The 13,671-nt window shown below is 33.6% G+C and overlaps 1 protein-coding gene across 1 annotated transcript in view; it reads right to left on the bottom strand.

The window, feature by feature from the left end:
- Positions 1 to 1,524: 1,524 nt before the first annotated feature.
- Positions 1,525 to 13,671, bottom strand: part of LOC146005330 (dual specificity protein phosphatase MPK-4-like) — a 79,938-nt gene continuing 67,791 nt past the window's right edge. Inside the window, exon 10 of the mRNA XM_083144499.1 lies at positions 1,525 to 2,774. Within this exon, the coding sequence (XP_083000625.1) occupies positions 2,736 to 2,774 (39 nt within the window). The 3' untranslated portion in view covers positions 1,525 to 2,735. The remainder of the gene's footprint in view (positions 2,775 to 13,671) is intronic.

Genomic DNA, 13,671 nt, shown 5'->3' with positions numbered 1-13,671 from the left:
CTTGTATTTTTTTTAAAAAAATGTATAGAAAGTATGAGATGTGTACACTTAAATAGTTCAAACTCCTCTTAGGAAAAAATAATTCTTGTTCACACCCATTTCACCCCCCCCCCCCCCAACGTACATAGTAGTTAAAAAAAAAAAGATCAATAAAATAAATTCACAAATTTTGCAAATATCAAATTTTATTTGTCTGTACTACAACAAAAATCTTAGAGCACACTACTTCAGGTGCTACAGAAGCTCTTAGCTTTGAAGAAGAGAGTTATAACAGTAGTAAAAATAAGAATATAGAAATCTGACTTCATTACAATTGATTTGGTTTATTTTACTTTGCATTTCTACTACTTTTGGCTAATAACAAAGATGAGGATGAGACGATATGATGATGAAATTGATGAAGGTACAAACACACAGAACCTGGGACCACTCTGCTATGGGAGGCTGGCAGACGTTTTTATAATTATACATGCTTAACTACTACAAAGAAGAAATTTATATCTTTGTTAGTGTCATTTTTCTCTCACCTCTAACTAATCATGATAACAAGGACAAATAAAATCGATGGTGCACAAAGAAAACACCCAAACCAGGGCTCACACCTAAAACCTAGTGGCAGCAGCAAGGGTAAAATCAACAAGAATAAGTTTAAAATTCAGAATGACACTTGTGAAATTACCACAGAGCAACCTTTTTACTACTGGCAGCAGAAAACAGGTTTCATTTGTGTTGTTGTGAAACCTGAGAAATGCGGTGGAAAAATAGACCAATGTAAAGAAATGTTTATTCATAAATATATAAAACATAAATGACCATATCACACAGACGAGCTTTCTAATGTTGCAAATTAAATATTATACCTGGAAAGAAGATTCATGAAGACAAAGGATATTTTTAGGAAAATAATGTGACAACTTACAGGAATACTGCTTAGCATAATGCTGCAGCATACAACCATGTTACAATATCAGCCATGATAGGAGACATTAGCACTTCTGGACTTGTCAGTTTTTATCCTGTTTCAGTATTCCTGGTATCTGAAGAATGAGCAGTGTAGATAAAGATTTCAAAGTACATATCAAAGTATGTATATTAAAATAAAAACATATTACACTACATTTCATCAATATTATCATCATTTTTCTTTTTATAACCCCGTACTGGCAAATCTACCTCCTAATTTCAAGAGCATTCCTCTAACACTGCTTTCTCCTTGCGAAGAGGGAACCCCAACCACCAGCTGAAGACCACCATATTTCATTTTCCACTATGATGGAATCTATCTTCATTTTGCAAGTATTTTTTTCCTATTTCTTTTTGTAAGCAAATATATTTATAATCCTTTCATAGACAATCACTTTTTTTAATATATGTAATTTGAAAGCAGAAATGTAACAGCTTTTATGAACTTTTTATAATAATGTTTAGAGATTTTTATTGTTCTGGATATAATCAAATTAACACACTATTTATAATTTTCAATTTATCAAGTGCACATATACACAACATGTGTCAGAAATGTAAATAAGTAAAAACACAAAATTATAATTATGAGATACAAAACAGGGATATTAATCACATAGAGGAAAGTTTTTAATTGAAAATTAACAGATCTATTACATATTTTCGAACTGACAATTTGGAAAACAGCTTCTTCACCGAGTTCCTTCTGTTATATATGCACACAAAAAATTAAATTATGCATTCATCATTGGAAACCAAAAATATTTTACGTATTGTTCAGTCGAGTTTTCATATTAATCTCTTGAAAAGGCAACACTGTGAGTTTATATTCAACATGGCCTTTTAAAATTTTGAAACTCAAGTTCTATGGATTCTCAATGACATTCTAAAATGACAAAACTGAAAAATAATGCACTATGCAAGGGTAACATCGGCATTAATTTCTTATTGATTTAGCATCTTATAACATAACTTTACATGTGTGATTTTTTTCGATTAACAAAACATACCATGTATCCACAGGAAGACATAAGTGTGGAATTTGTTGAATAAGTCGCTACTGGAAAATGTAGGTTTTCGTCAAATTCAGTTGAACAACATTTATTGAAATAATACACCAATATTTGCATGTCTTTTTCTTTTATAAAGTTTTTATCTATACAAAGGCTTTAATATTTCATGACAAATGTAAATAATGTGCATTTCCTACCTCCTGTGCCATCTCACCAAACTTCTGTGTGACTATATATGCCATAGTAAATAAAATATATAGTTGATACAAAGTGTATATATACGCCTTCCGCACTACAGCAGCACAATGTGGAGGGTGCATATATGTGCCATCCACACTTAAGGAGTTAAAGACATTGGATATAAGCAATTCAACAACATTAAGTGGCCATTTTTACCATATTCTGCAAACATTTTTTAAGTATCATTCCTGCATAACAATCACTAAAATATATTTCCATTGGACAACTGTAAATGGGAAAAGATTCTTCTCGCCGCTATGTGTATGGTGAAATTTAAACGGTACAATATTATTAAGAAAATGGCACATTAATTGTAAGGAAGATTTTGCAATGTGCACACAATGAGAAGTTATAAATTAATTCTCTCGTTGCATTATAGATTCAATGAATCGGTCATTGGCCTTGCATTAGATGAAAACTGTGCGTACCTAAAAACCAACATTGATGAAGCTGACTGGTTTGTTGCTTGGAGTACAAGAAACTGATTGTAGCATTTCAAGTAGTGAAATGAACTATCCTTCATATATCCTGGTGGGATCTTGTGCAACGTAAGTTTGCCTGAAAACAACAGTGAACAATGTTATTTTTAAAGCATGAAAACCTAAGTAGAAATATTTTGTAATTTTCTTAAAATTAGTTGTGTAAATTATGAAAATAATATTTTTTTTGTCATTGAGAGGGTCTTTAAAACTTTTGGGACTGATCTGATACCTTCTTGAACTAATGTTCACACACTACAAAATTTTCAGTGTGGCACCGTACTTGAAAATGTAACTATCAGGTTTTCAAAATATTGGTTCAGGGTGTCTACCAATCTGGAAAAGTCAGGGAATTTATTTTTTCTGGAAGTCAGGGAAATTTACTGTGGAAAAAGTCAACATTTTTGTAGTAGTGCACTAAAAGTAGTTCTTGAACATAGAAAGGAAGAAAGGAGAAGTGTCCGTTTGATAGTTATTGGGAACAATATGTGTGTTATTAAATTGTACTATAATTATGTATTATTTGTGCAGTAATTTATGATTATTTTTAAAAAATTAATTCCTTGTTAATCATTAGTCAATGATCAAGTCAAGTTTGACAAAATCTCTCCTATACTTGCTTCTTTCCTAATATCCAACAGTCAATTACAGTGAAGCTTCCCTTCTCGTTATTACCTTTACATGTGAAGTAGATATTCCAGTTTTAGGTTTAGCGAGATTCTGAGCATGCATTTAGATTAAATATAGTGACCTTCTTCCAGACATGTACACTAATTGCCCTAATGGTTTGGTCTGGAAAAGTCAGGGAATTTAGTTTTTACAAAATTGTAGACACCCTGAAAATAGATATTTTATCCAATATTTACTATTGCACAAAATTATAATTCAATTTGATTTTCTCAATCTTTTATTATAGAGCGAGAAACTTGTTTTGTACTTACATCATAAAATTCTGTACTTTTTTTTTTCAGATAAATATGATTTTCTACATGTAACATTCAGATTGCATCACTGTTTTGAAAACTACAGACTTTGCTTCTATAGTACATATTTCAGACAATATTAGGAGTAAAAGAAATTGTGACAACATAAATGCGATTATTCTCTGAATGCAGTATCACTTTGATGGGCAGAGAAAGTACCTATTGATAATGACTAACATAAATATGACAATATTACATTCTAGCATAAGACTAGTTTGTCTTATTGGGAATGGGATGGAGAGATTCAAATAGGTTTATAGAATTAAGGCAGGGTTCAAGATTCTAAAAATTTTTTTTTTCAGTACTTTGACGAGTGAGGTGTTAAATGCAATTAAAAGCTACCCCTTGTGCATCGCACAATGCTGCGAAGATAATGCTCCATACATTGTTGATCTTGCCCAGAGTGGAGGTGATATGATCAGCACACACTATTCTGGCAGACATCCCCCAATGTAAGTGCTGACAAGAGGCTGGGTGAGCCCCAGAGCCACTTTCACCAGGATGTGGGCATAAAAAGTACCACCCAAGGTCATTCATGCTGGGAATCAAGCCCAGGTCTCCTGCATGACAAGTCAGAAGCTCAACCAGCTAGACCACCGGGGGTAAAGATATGGAAACGTAATGTGACTCTAGGCTCCTCCAGTAGCACCATAAGTGATGGCACCCTGAAATGTACAGAAACAATTCTTGAAGCTTTCCTGGTGGCAAATGATGAAGCTGTTTTCTCGAGATATCAGCCAGCTGATAAGACTTCAGAGCTTTTGAGAGCTAACGTCACTCTCATCTTCAGGGATTGAAGCTTCACTTCACTTCAATCCCTGAAGATCAGAGCGACCTTAGCTCTCGAAAGCCTATCCGTAAAACACCTGGTTGATATCCCGAGACAAACTCTTCATTGTACAGAAACAATTTTCACATTTACGAAAATGAATAAAGTTGTGAGATTTGAAGCCATTACAAGAAACTGGCTTCAAAATTATATTCATTGGGGGGGGGTTACTTACAGGACTACACTATATTGCATTATAAACTTGCCAAAACTGTATAAAAAGTTTGAAAATAAGAAATTAAATATCCAAATAAAGTTCAAATATTGGAAATTTACCAATTCAAAAATGACACTTTTGTTTCTGTACATGGAAAATTGGCTTCATCACATACTTAAAGGGAAGAGTAACAGTTTTGCACCGGTTGTGTATTTATTTCAGTATCGGAAGCAATGGGCACTGCTACTAAAAAAACCCAACTGGACAAGAGAGTATAAATTGCAAATGGACGTGTTTTTTTTTTTTTCCCCAAGTTCATTAAGCTAAACACGATGTTTGAAAAATATGATGAATAAGTATTTACAGAATCCCATGTATCAACTTGAATGTACGGCTAATCAACATGTACCAACTTCAACCTACGGCTAACCAAATAGGAGTTTAGACTTTTCCTACGCCCAAGAAATTGTTCAACCTGTTCTTTTTCCATCCATGTACTTTTCCACGCCATTGGATGTTTGATATTCCCACGAGTACAAATTAAATAATACTCCCATAAGCGTAATGAATTTCTCCTTGCCTCCTAAGGTGGGCTCCCTAGTTCACAGCCAAACGAGTGCACGAAAGAACCAGATCTGGCTCCAAAAGAGCTAAGTTGGCAACAGGGCTCCCAGCTGTCGTGGACAGGAGAACCTCGTCGAAACCCTCCCTCATGTCCTTAATAAGCATGGTTAAACCATTGTGAAAGGTGTGATTGGAATTTAGAAACCTGCAGGGATTAAGATAAACTATTCCCCTAGCCATCAAAGTGATTTGCATTTTTTTTTTTTTTTTTGTGCTGAAAGCAGGTGAACGTCAAATGGTGAAAAATTAACTCTACTTGTCAATCAGTGTCAAATTCACTCATTAATACAAAGCAAGTAAAAAAGACTTCAGTTAAAAGAGTTGTGTCGGGAAGACAACATTACACATTGCAATACTGCATTTATCACAATATACATATATATCACAACAAAATATACCAATGAATTGTGAGTCTACAAAATTTTACCTAGAATCATCATATGGCACATGCATGTAACATAACATTTAATAAACATAATTTTATTGTCTTTATATGTTACGTCCATCAATACTGACAAAGAAGAGACACGTATATTTAAAATAATTAAAACACAGTTGGATACAACATTATCATGTGGAACAATACATACATATACACATTATATACACATACAATGGCACCGAGGAATCTAGATTAACAGCGACTACAGTATGTATATTGCTGGATGAAATGAGATCGTCCATATTCATTAGTTTTTCTAATAGTATATCATCTAATTATGACCAATAAAAATAGTAACACTTCCATGTGCCATCTTTATCACAAAGCATTAATTTGCATGTATTATGTACATATCACAAAATATTAGCAAATTTAAAAATAATTGTAACAATTCAAATTGACATATATATTTTTTATCAGGAGTTTACTGTTCAACAATTATCCTTAACTTTTTAAGTGCTCCCTTCTTTGTTAGTTACAGGTTGACTCAAACAACTGCGTGTGGATTTTTTTATAACAAATTTCACAATGCAATATTTGTAATACTTTGACATACAGCATGTCCCAAAATGATTATCAGGGTTTCAAGTAGTTGGTATATTGCAACAGACGAAGGTGAATGTATATATTGTACAGTCATGGACACTGCCGGCTTGTAATGAATACATTGACTTTCAATGGAATCGTTACAAGTCGGCAGTGTCCGTGACTGTACATGTACGATAAGAACGACTGTGGAAGTTTGCTACCCTGAGCACTTAACATTTGTTTCCCATCTGTCGCAGCAGCATAGGTGTATTACAAGATGACGACTCCAGTGCAGAAATCCCGTGTCATTGAATTTGCAAGGTGTGGTTCTGCTGTTTCAGTTCAGCAAGCTTTTCGACGGCGATTTGGAAGTGATCCTCCGTCCGATAACAACATTCGTCGATGGTTTAATAAGTTTCAAACAACTGGATGCGTCTCCAAAGGAAAGAGTTCTGCACGTCCAAGTATGTTGAAGCATCGACAAACATTGGACTACCAGATGGATGTGTGCAATGTCACAAAAGAAGCTCTATGTAACGTACACTATGTAAACTTATTGAGTTGTTTATTCCCACATAAGCTTTGTCCTTGTACCCCACATATAAGAGAAAGTAAACGACTATAAAACCCCGATAATCATTTTGTGACACACTGTACTTAAGTGTAAGAGTAATTTGAATTCTTTAGAGGCTGCGAGAGATGGTAAAAATTTAACAAAAACAAACAGGGGGTGGGGGGGGGTTAGTGCATATGTTTATCACAAACATATCTACACTGATTTTCAACTTAATCCCCAAGCAAGTGTTATACCAATGCACAAGCTTTTGCCCTCATCCTAGAAAGTTCCCACCCACCAATCCTGAATGGTGCACTCGGGTAAGCACATAAGCCAAACTGAGTTACCATGACGACCAGGGAACGGATTTATATGCAAATACATATTTATGTATGAAGCTGAAATCAGTTCTATTTTGTATTATTTGCGCATCATGGCATGTAGACTCGAAAAATTCAGTTTTTATTTTCCATATTTGTACATATATTAGGCTTTGGCTCATATTTGACATATTTTGGTTATTTTTGCATATTGTTTGTATATTTCAAAACATTTTTCAACATGTTCTCCATATTTGTGCAATAACTACATGTTCCCGTGTGACCGAAAGAATTGGGTGAATTTCTTGCGAATAACTAACAAATTTGAAATAAACTCCCATTACATCTTGCGATATTGAACACAGTTTTAATCAGTATAAATCCATCTAGATTGACAACAGAAGGAAATTCACGTTGTTATTCATTGTTTTGGAAACAGAAAATGAAAAACACATTTTGTGATATTTTACAATTAATGTCAATGTAAGCGTACTGTATTTTATGTAACTCGAGTAGTGTCTTATATTATTAAAATGGTAAATTTTTACAATTTTAAGTCCATATTTAGCACATTTTTACTACATATAAATTCGTTCCCTGATGATGACAAAGTGTTTGTCCAGTTGTGATAAGTAATCATTTGGATACTGACGCTGCTTACACCACCACTGAAGCCATTTAATCAGTGCTTCTGTGTTTGTTGCAAGCTAGAAGACATGGCTTGTCGCTATTGATGTGTCCCACCAAGTAAAAAATTTGTTCAGTGATTTGAATTTTGCAATTTGACGGACCCATTAGAGGTGGTATTCATCAGAGGATGTGTGTGGAGTGAAGGTCGACAAGGAACTGATTAGCACTGTTTAAGATCGCTGGCAGAAAATTTCTGTGACAACTTTCTATACAAAATCTTGTACAGTAACATAACTAAAAGTTTCATTTCGTTTGGTGATTATGCTGAGAAGTAGCATAGATATGTATGTTTTATATTACCAGTTCCCTGGAGGTTAATTTCTGGACAACCCCGATATCATGTGGTAGAATTAGAGCTGTATGTGAATACATATTTAGTTATTTTCACAAAAATATGGAGTTAAATATAAGACTTACAATTTACTTTTTTATTAACATAAGACACTACATGAGCTATAGTTTTTCTTGTATGTACGCATTGCTTGCATTGTAGAATTATTTTCTTGTTTAAAAAATTGCTAACCATTGTTATAACTAGGGCTCGGACGTTGAAGACCTATAAATTGTCAAAAAAAGACCTTTAAAATATAAAAAAAGGACATATAAATGTGATCCAAATTAATTAATAACTTCAGTTTTAATTACTTATTTAATGAATATGCACGGCACCTCCTTATCTAACTTGAGATCTTTGCAGGCACGTGTTGTCTGGTCGTATACGCCATGCTGAAAGCTTCAAAACAAGAGAAAGTTGCCACTTACAGCGCGACCTTCCAGACAAGGTACGGTTAAAGGACCTTTTACCGTACCTGCTTCAGTCGTCCAAAAATGTTTTTCTCTCGTTTCAGGGATGGTTCAAATATATTTATTTCTTTACTACAGAAAGGATGTTTAAGAGGTGATGAACTGATGATGATTCGAATTGAGAATGGGCAGTAAGAACGTAGTTGAAAGATGGTGAAGTTGCAAAAAAAAAGCCGTCAAGGCCTAAAAAAAGCTAAAAAAGGACCAATAAGCCAAAAAAGGCAAAAAAGGACAAATAAAACCCACCTTTTTCTGGCCTACAATGACCCAAAATAAACATATATTATGTTGGGCCTTGTCTTCGGACACTAGGAAAAAAAAAAAGGATTTTTCCTCAACTTCCGAGCCCCAGTTATAACTATCTTAAGTCAAAATAAAAATAAATGTCTGATGAAGGGAGCGTGTGTTCTCCTGAAACGTCGCAATGAAAAACTGTTTTCTTATGCTTGTAATAACTGTAAAACTACAAGAAAATAATACTACATGAGCTACATAAAATACAGTCTCTGCATTGTAACTATTACTGTACGTGTGCCACAAAAACATTGCTTCTGCCTGATGTGCAACTAGTAGTGAGGGTGGCTGTTCAACTTGTGACTATCTTCCAATGTTGCCAAAATAATGTTTGTAACATCCAGGAACCGATGGTTCAGCTTTCATTCTCTATTGTTGACAACAGTTGTAAACAAACAGGAATTTCAAACGCAAATAGTTGGGAGGTGTAAAATTGCAAAACAAAGTATTATTAGGATGACAGAAAACTTGTAATTAATGCAATTGGAGGGTATAAAAAATGTGGTAAACTTTCGTTTGTTTAACATCGCTTCGGACTTTGTTTTTTGCAAGAAATTCACACAAGTCTTCCAGTCACATGGGGCATTACTGCGCAAATATGGAGTACATGTTGAGAAATGCTCTGAAATATGTAAAAATAACTAAAACATGCAAAATATGAGCCAAAACCTAATATATGTACAAATATGGAAAATAAAAACTGAATTTTTTGAGTCTACATGCCACGATGCGCAAAGATAATACAAAATATAAATGACTTCAGCTTCATATATAAATATGTATTTACATATAAATCTGTTCTCTGTTAACCAATATTTTTAACAACTTTTCATTATTATAATTTTCAAGCACTGGTATTGGTTCAAAGTGGTTATCAGTTCAGCCCTGGTTAGAATATATAATTGGGACACTACTATAATTAGGTAACATCTAAAACTAATTGTAACCCTATCAAATGTCCAGACACAAACAGAAATAAATTAATGAAACGCAAAATAATATTCTCAAGCACAATTTAACAATTTGCTCAAAACATTTACACTGGATTCACCTCTAGTAGGAAATGCAACTAAAGCAACTATTTTTCATAGTTAGTATGAATCCCATTTTATGCATGTATGTACTAATCAGGACCAAACCTACAGTTTAAAATAAGATACGAACAATTTGAAGGTGTACCCACCAAGAATAGGACTTGGGACACGCAACTATTAAAGTAAAATACACAATATAAAAAAATAATAATAATGCTGTAATTTACTTTAAAAATTAAAGCTGGGAAATATCACAGCCCACAAATGTCTTAAAACACAATTAGTGGTCAACTTGACTTTTATACAACATAAATGAGAGTATGTTAAGTAGGGCTCAGCCGATACCAGTGGTATCAGTTGGAATTCATCTCCTGATACCACCCGAAACTTTTCCGGCATATTGGTCTTTCACGTGTGACACTTTCATGGAGTCTAATTATCATGGAAATTATGATAAATTCAAACATATTTTTATTTTGCACGAAGAACTGTATTTTTTATTACAAAACATTAAAATGCTGAACAAGGCAAAATTTATTGTATAAAAAATATATACATTAAAAACGTAACATTTCCACCCTCTAACAGGGTCTTTTTCAGACCGGTGGAAATGTTACGTTTTTAATGTGTATATTTTTTATACAATAAATTTTGCCTTGTTCAGCATTTTAATGTTTTATTAACATGGAAACAAGGCTTAACAGTGTAATTCTTGAATTTTCTAAAGCAAATTTCTTGGTAAGTTGTGCATATATAATTGAAGAAGAATATTTACACACAAATATTGATCAATATTTTGAACAAATTTTAAATGTTGCAATTTTCAAGTATCGATAAGAGTATTGGCATTGGTTCAGCCCTCATACATGAAAAGTGTTAAGGAACAATATCTGATAAAAAGTAATCTAACCTGTTTACAACTCCTGGAGCTAAATAATTTTAAGAGATTCAAACTTCACAGTCAATATTTCATGTGTGTCCTCATAAATATTGCATATCTACACCTCATGTTATAAATTACTCATTTTCTTTGATATTGCAAACTTTACATTTGCACATACAGAAATACAATGAAATTGACATATCTGTGCTAAACAGCAACAATACATTAAAAAACCTACAAAAACAGTACACAAAAAAGATACAACCACATACTATCAATCTGATTTCTAACTATCAAATATATTGTTTTAATATATAAATAGGAGTGCATAGCTAAAACATTTCTGCCAAAAAAACCTCTACAAATACTAAAAATGAAGCATGTTACACTTCATTATTACAACAATGATCTTAAGAGATGTTTTATATACAATGTTTTGTAATGATCTCAACTCTTGTCACAATCTCAAAAATGCAAATAGTTTTTCAATGTTCGTTTTACTTTAAAAAATTATACCACTTCAGATTATGATTTGGAAATAACTAAGAATCAGATAGATTAATAAACTTTACTGGTCAGGTATTTGATCTCATGTAACGGAATGCTGAATTCTGCAATGTTATTTGTATAAATGCAATTTTCTATCTAAGTCAAAATCTTTTTGAGCACTTGGTCACATGTTAATTAAGAACCTGAATAACTAACTTAACTTTTACACACCAGAACAGTTTCAGCACTGCTAAACTGGATGCCATTTTGAACTGGCCGCTCGAAAGCAACAAAACTGAATCAGTAACAAGAGAGGAAAAAGAAGAAGACAAAACGAATTTTTCCCTTCTTCTTTTTCCTCTCTTACTCCCATTTTTTGTTCCTACTACAGCTAGAACTATCTCACCAAACGTCTGTGTGACTATATACGCCACAGTAAATCGAATATAGTTGAAACAAACAAAGCGTATATATACGCCTTCCGCACTACAGCAGCACAATGCGGAGGGCATATACTGAATTTGACGAAAAAACACTACATTTTCCAGTAGCAAAATTGTTCAACAAATTCCACACTTAAGGGGTTAACAATCTGGGTTACAGGAGAGCCAATCTTCTGCCCAGAGCAACATTTTCATACTTGAGATTGCCACCTGCTCCAATACACGCACCCTTGAAGACAATTGCTATAGTGATAACCACCAAGATCAGCTGCCAGCAGAAAAGGCATCCAGTATTCTAAATATAAATGTCGTGGCTGTCTTCAGTGCATGATTTGAATTAAGTACAAATCTAAATAAAATTTAATGTACAGGAAATTAATAGTAGGAGAATTCCAAATCATACCTCATTTGTTCAGTATAGAACAGGGTATAAGGTTATGCTCACAAAGGCCAATGAAACTGTGACAGTCGTGCGACTGTGACAGCCAATCCACATCCCTTGTATTCAAGCTCCTCCTAACGAGGGCATAGTCACCAGAAATGCTGGCAATGTCACTGACCTGTAACGTGCATTGTTTCTATCAGGATGGCCATCATACTTAGCAAGCTGTGTAGGTACCAGAAGAAACGTTTTGCAAAAATATTTTTTTTAATGAAAAATGAAGTTCTCATTGTTGCTTACAGTAATTTCGAAGAGCCCACAATGCTTTCAAACATAATTTACTGTATATCTCTTATTAACAAATCCCCACTACATTTCAGGGTGGCCACTCTATGACCATGATAAAATTCAAGTATAATTCCCGGTTTTCAAGGTGAATTTTCCAAAAAATTCAAGGGTACAAGCAGATGTTTTCTCTACTTCAATCTCGTCTCTCACATACACAAAGGGTTTGTGTGATTCCAATGTATCCAAAAATTCAAATTCAATTTATTTAAATGATATATGTATTAAAAATATTGAATTTAAGGTTGTTTTGCAAAGGACACTAACAAAGTAAACTGATTGAGAGATTCTGTTCTCTTTTTAGAGGCATGCATATTTAGTTTTTGACGCAAACACGGATTGTGAAATAACACATCGTAATGTTAATTTTCCATGTTTCTGAAAGGTGTGAGGTGCATTTTCCTACCCTGTTTTGTCACGAAATAATGTGAAATGAACTCTCAAACACGAAATTTTGAGTTTACTTACTGACGCGACACTTTCTGAAGTCAGAATTATCCTGCGAGTTATGCAGTTGATTAAGTCTGCTGTAAATATTTGAGAAGCAAAAACGGACCCCTCTGTACAGGAATAAACTTATTATGGTAATGACATAAATGTGCTATCAGAAGGGATACATCAAATTTAGGTTACATTCACATTTTTAGTAGCAAAATATAATTTTACATACTGCTTTTTCACTGCTATAACAGCAACATTTTATATTATTTACTGCTTTTGAACCTAAAATTGACTGTTTTTGTACAGAAATTTTTGCTTTTTTATTTACCAAAAATATGTGCCTCTGTCTATTTTCCACGTAGCTTTCTTTTCCTTCTTTGATAAAAATCTGAGCTAAACTGTGAAATACGTGCCTCAGGGCATTTATAAATATGTATAAATTCAATGGGATCTGGATTAATAAAAGTTGCAAAAGGCCGGTGAGTAGCCACCCTGATTTTTTAATATAAAATACACAAATATGAGTAGCAATTTGACCATTGTGACTCATGGTTTAAACCTTACACCTTTGTATCCACTAGGTTAGTAGTACGGCTAACTAACTACATGCATCAATTTGTCTGCTGTTGGTCTATGATCCCAAGAACAGAAGAGTTGCTGAACAATGTTACATTGCAAAGCTTCCCCCCTTTATACAAAAGCACACTTGAAACATGACGAGACTGGGGGGAA

The sequence above is a fragment of the Lepisma saccharinum genome, chromosome 23 (genome assembly GCF_977018435.1).
Source record: "Lepisma saccharinum chromosome 23, izLepSacc3.1, whole genome shotgun sequence".
Lineage (NCBI taxonomy): Eukaryota > Metazoa > Arthropoda > Insecta > Zygentoma > Lepismatidae > Lepisma > Lepisma saccharinum.
This window is presented reverse-complemented; position numbering and strand designations above follow the sequence as displayed.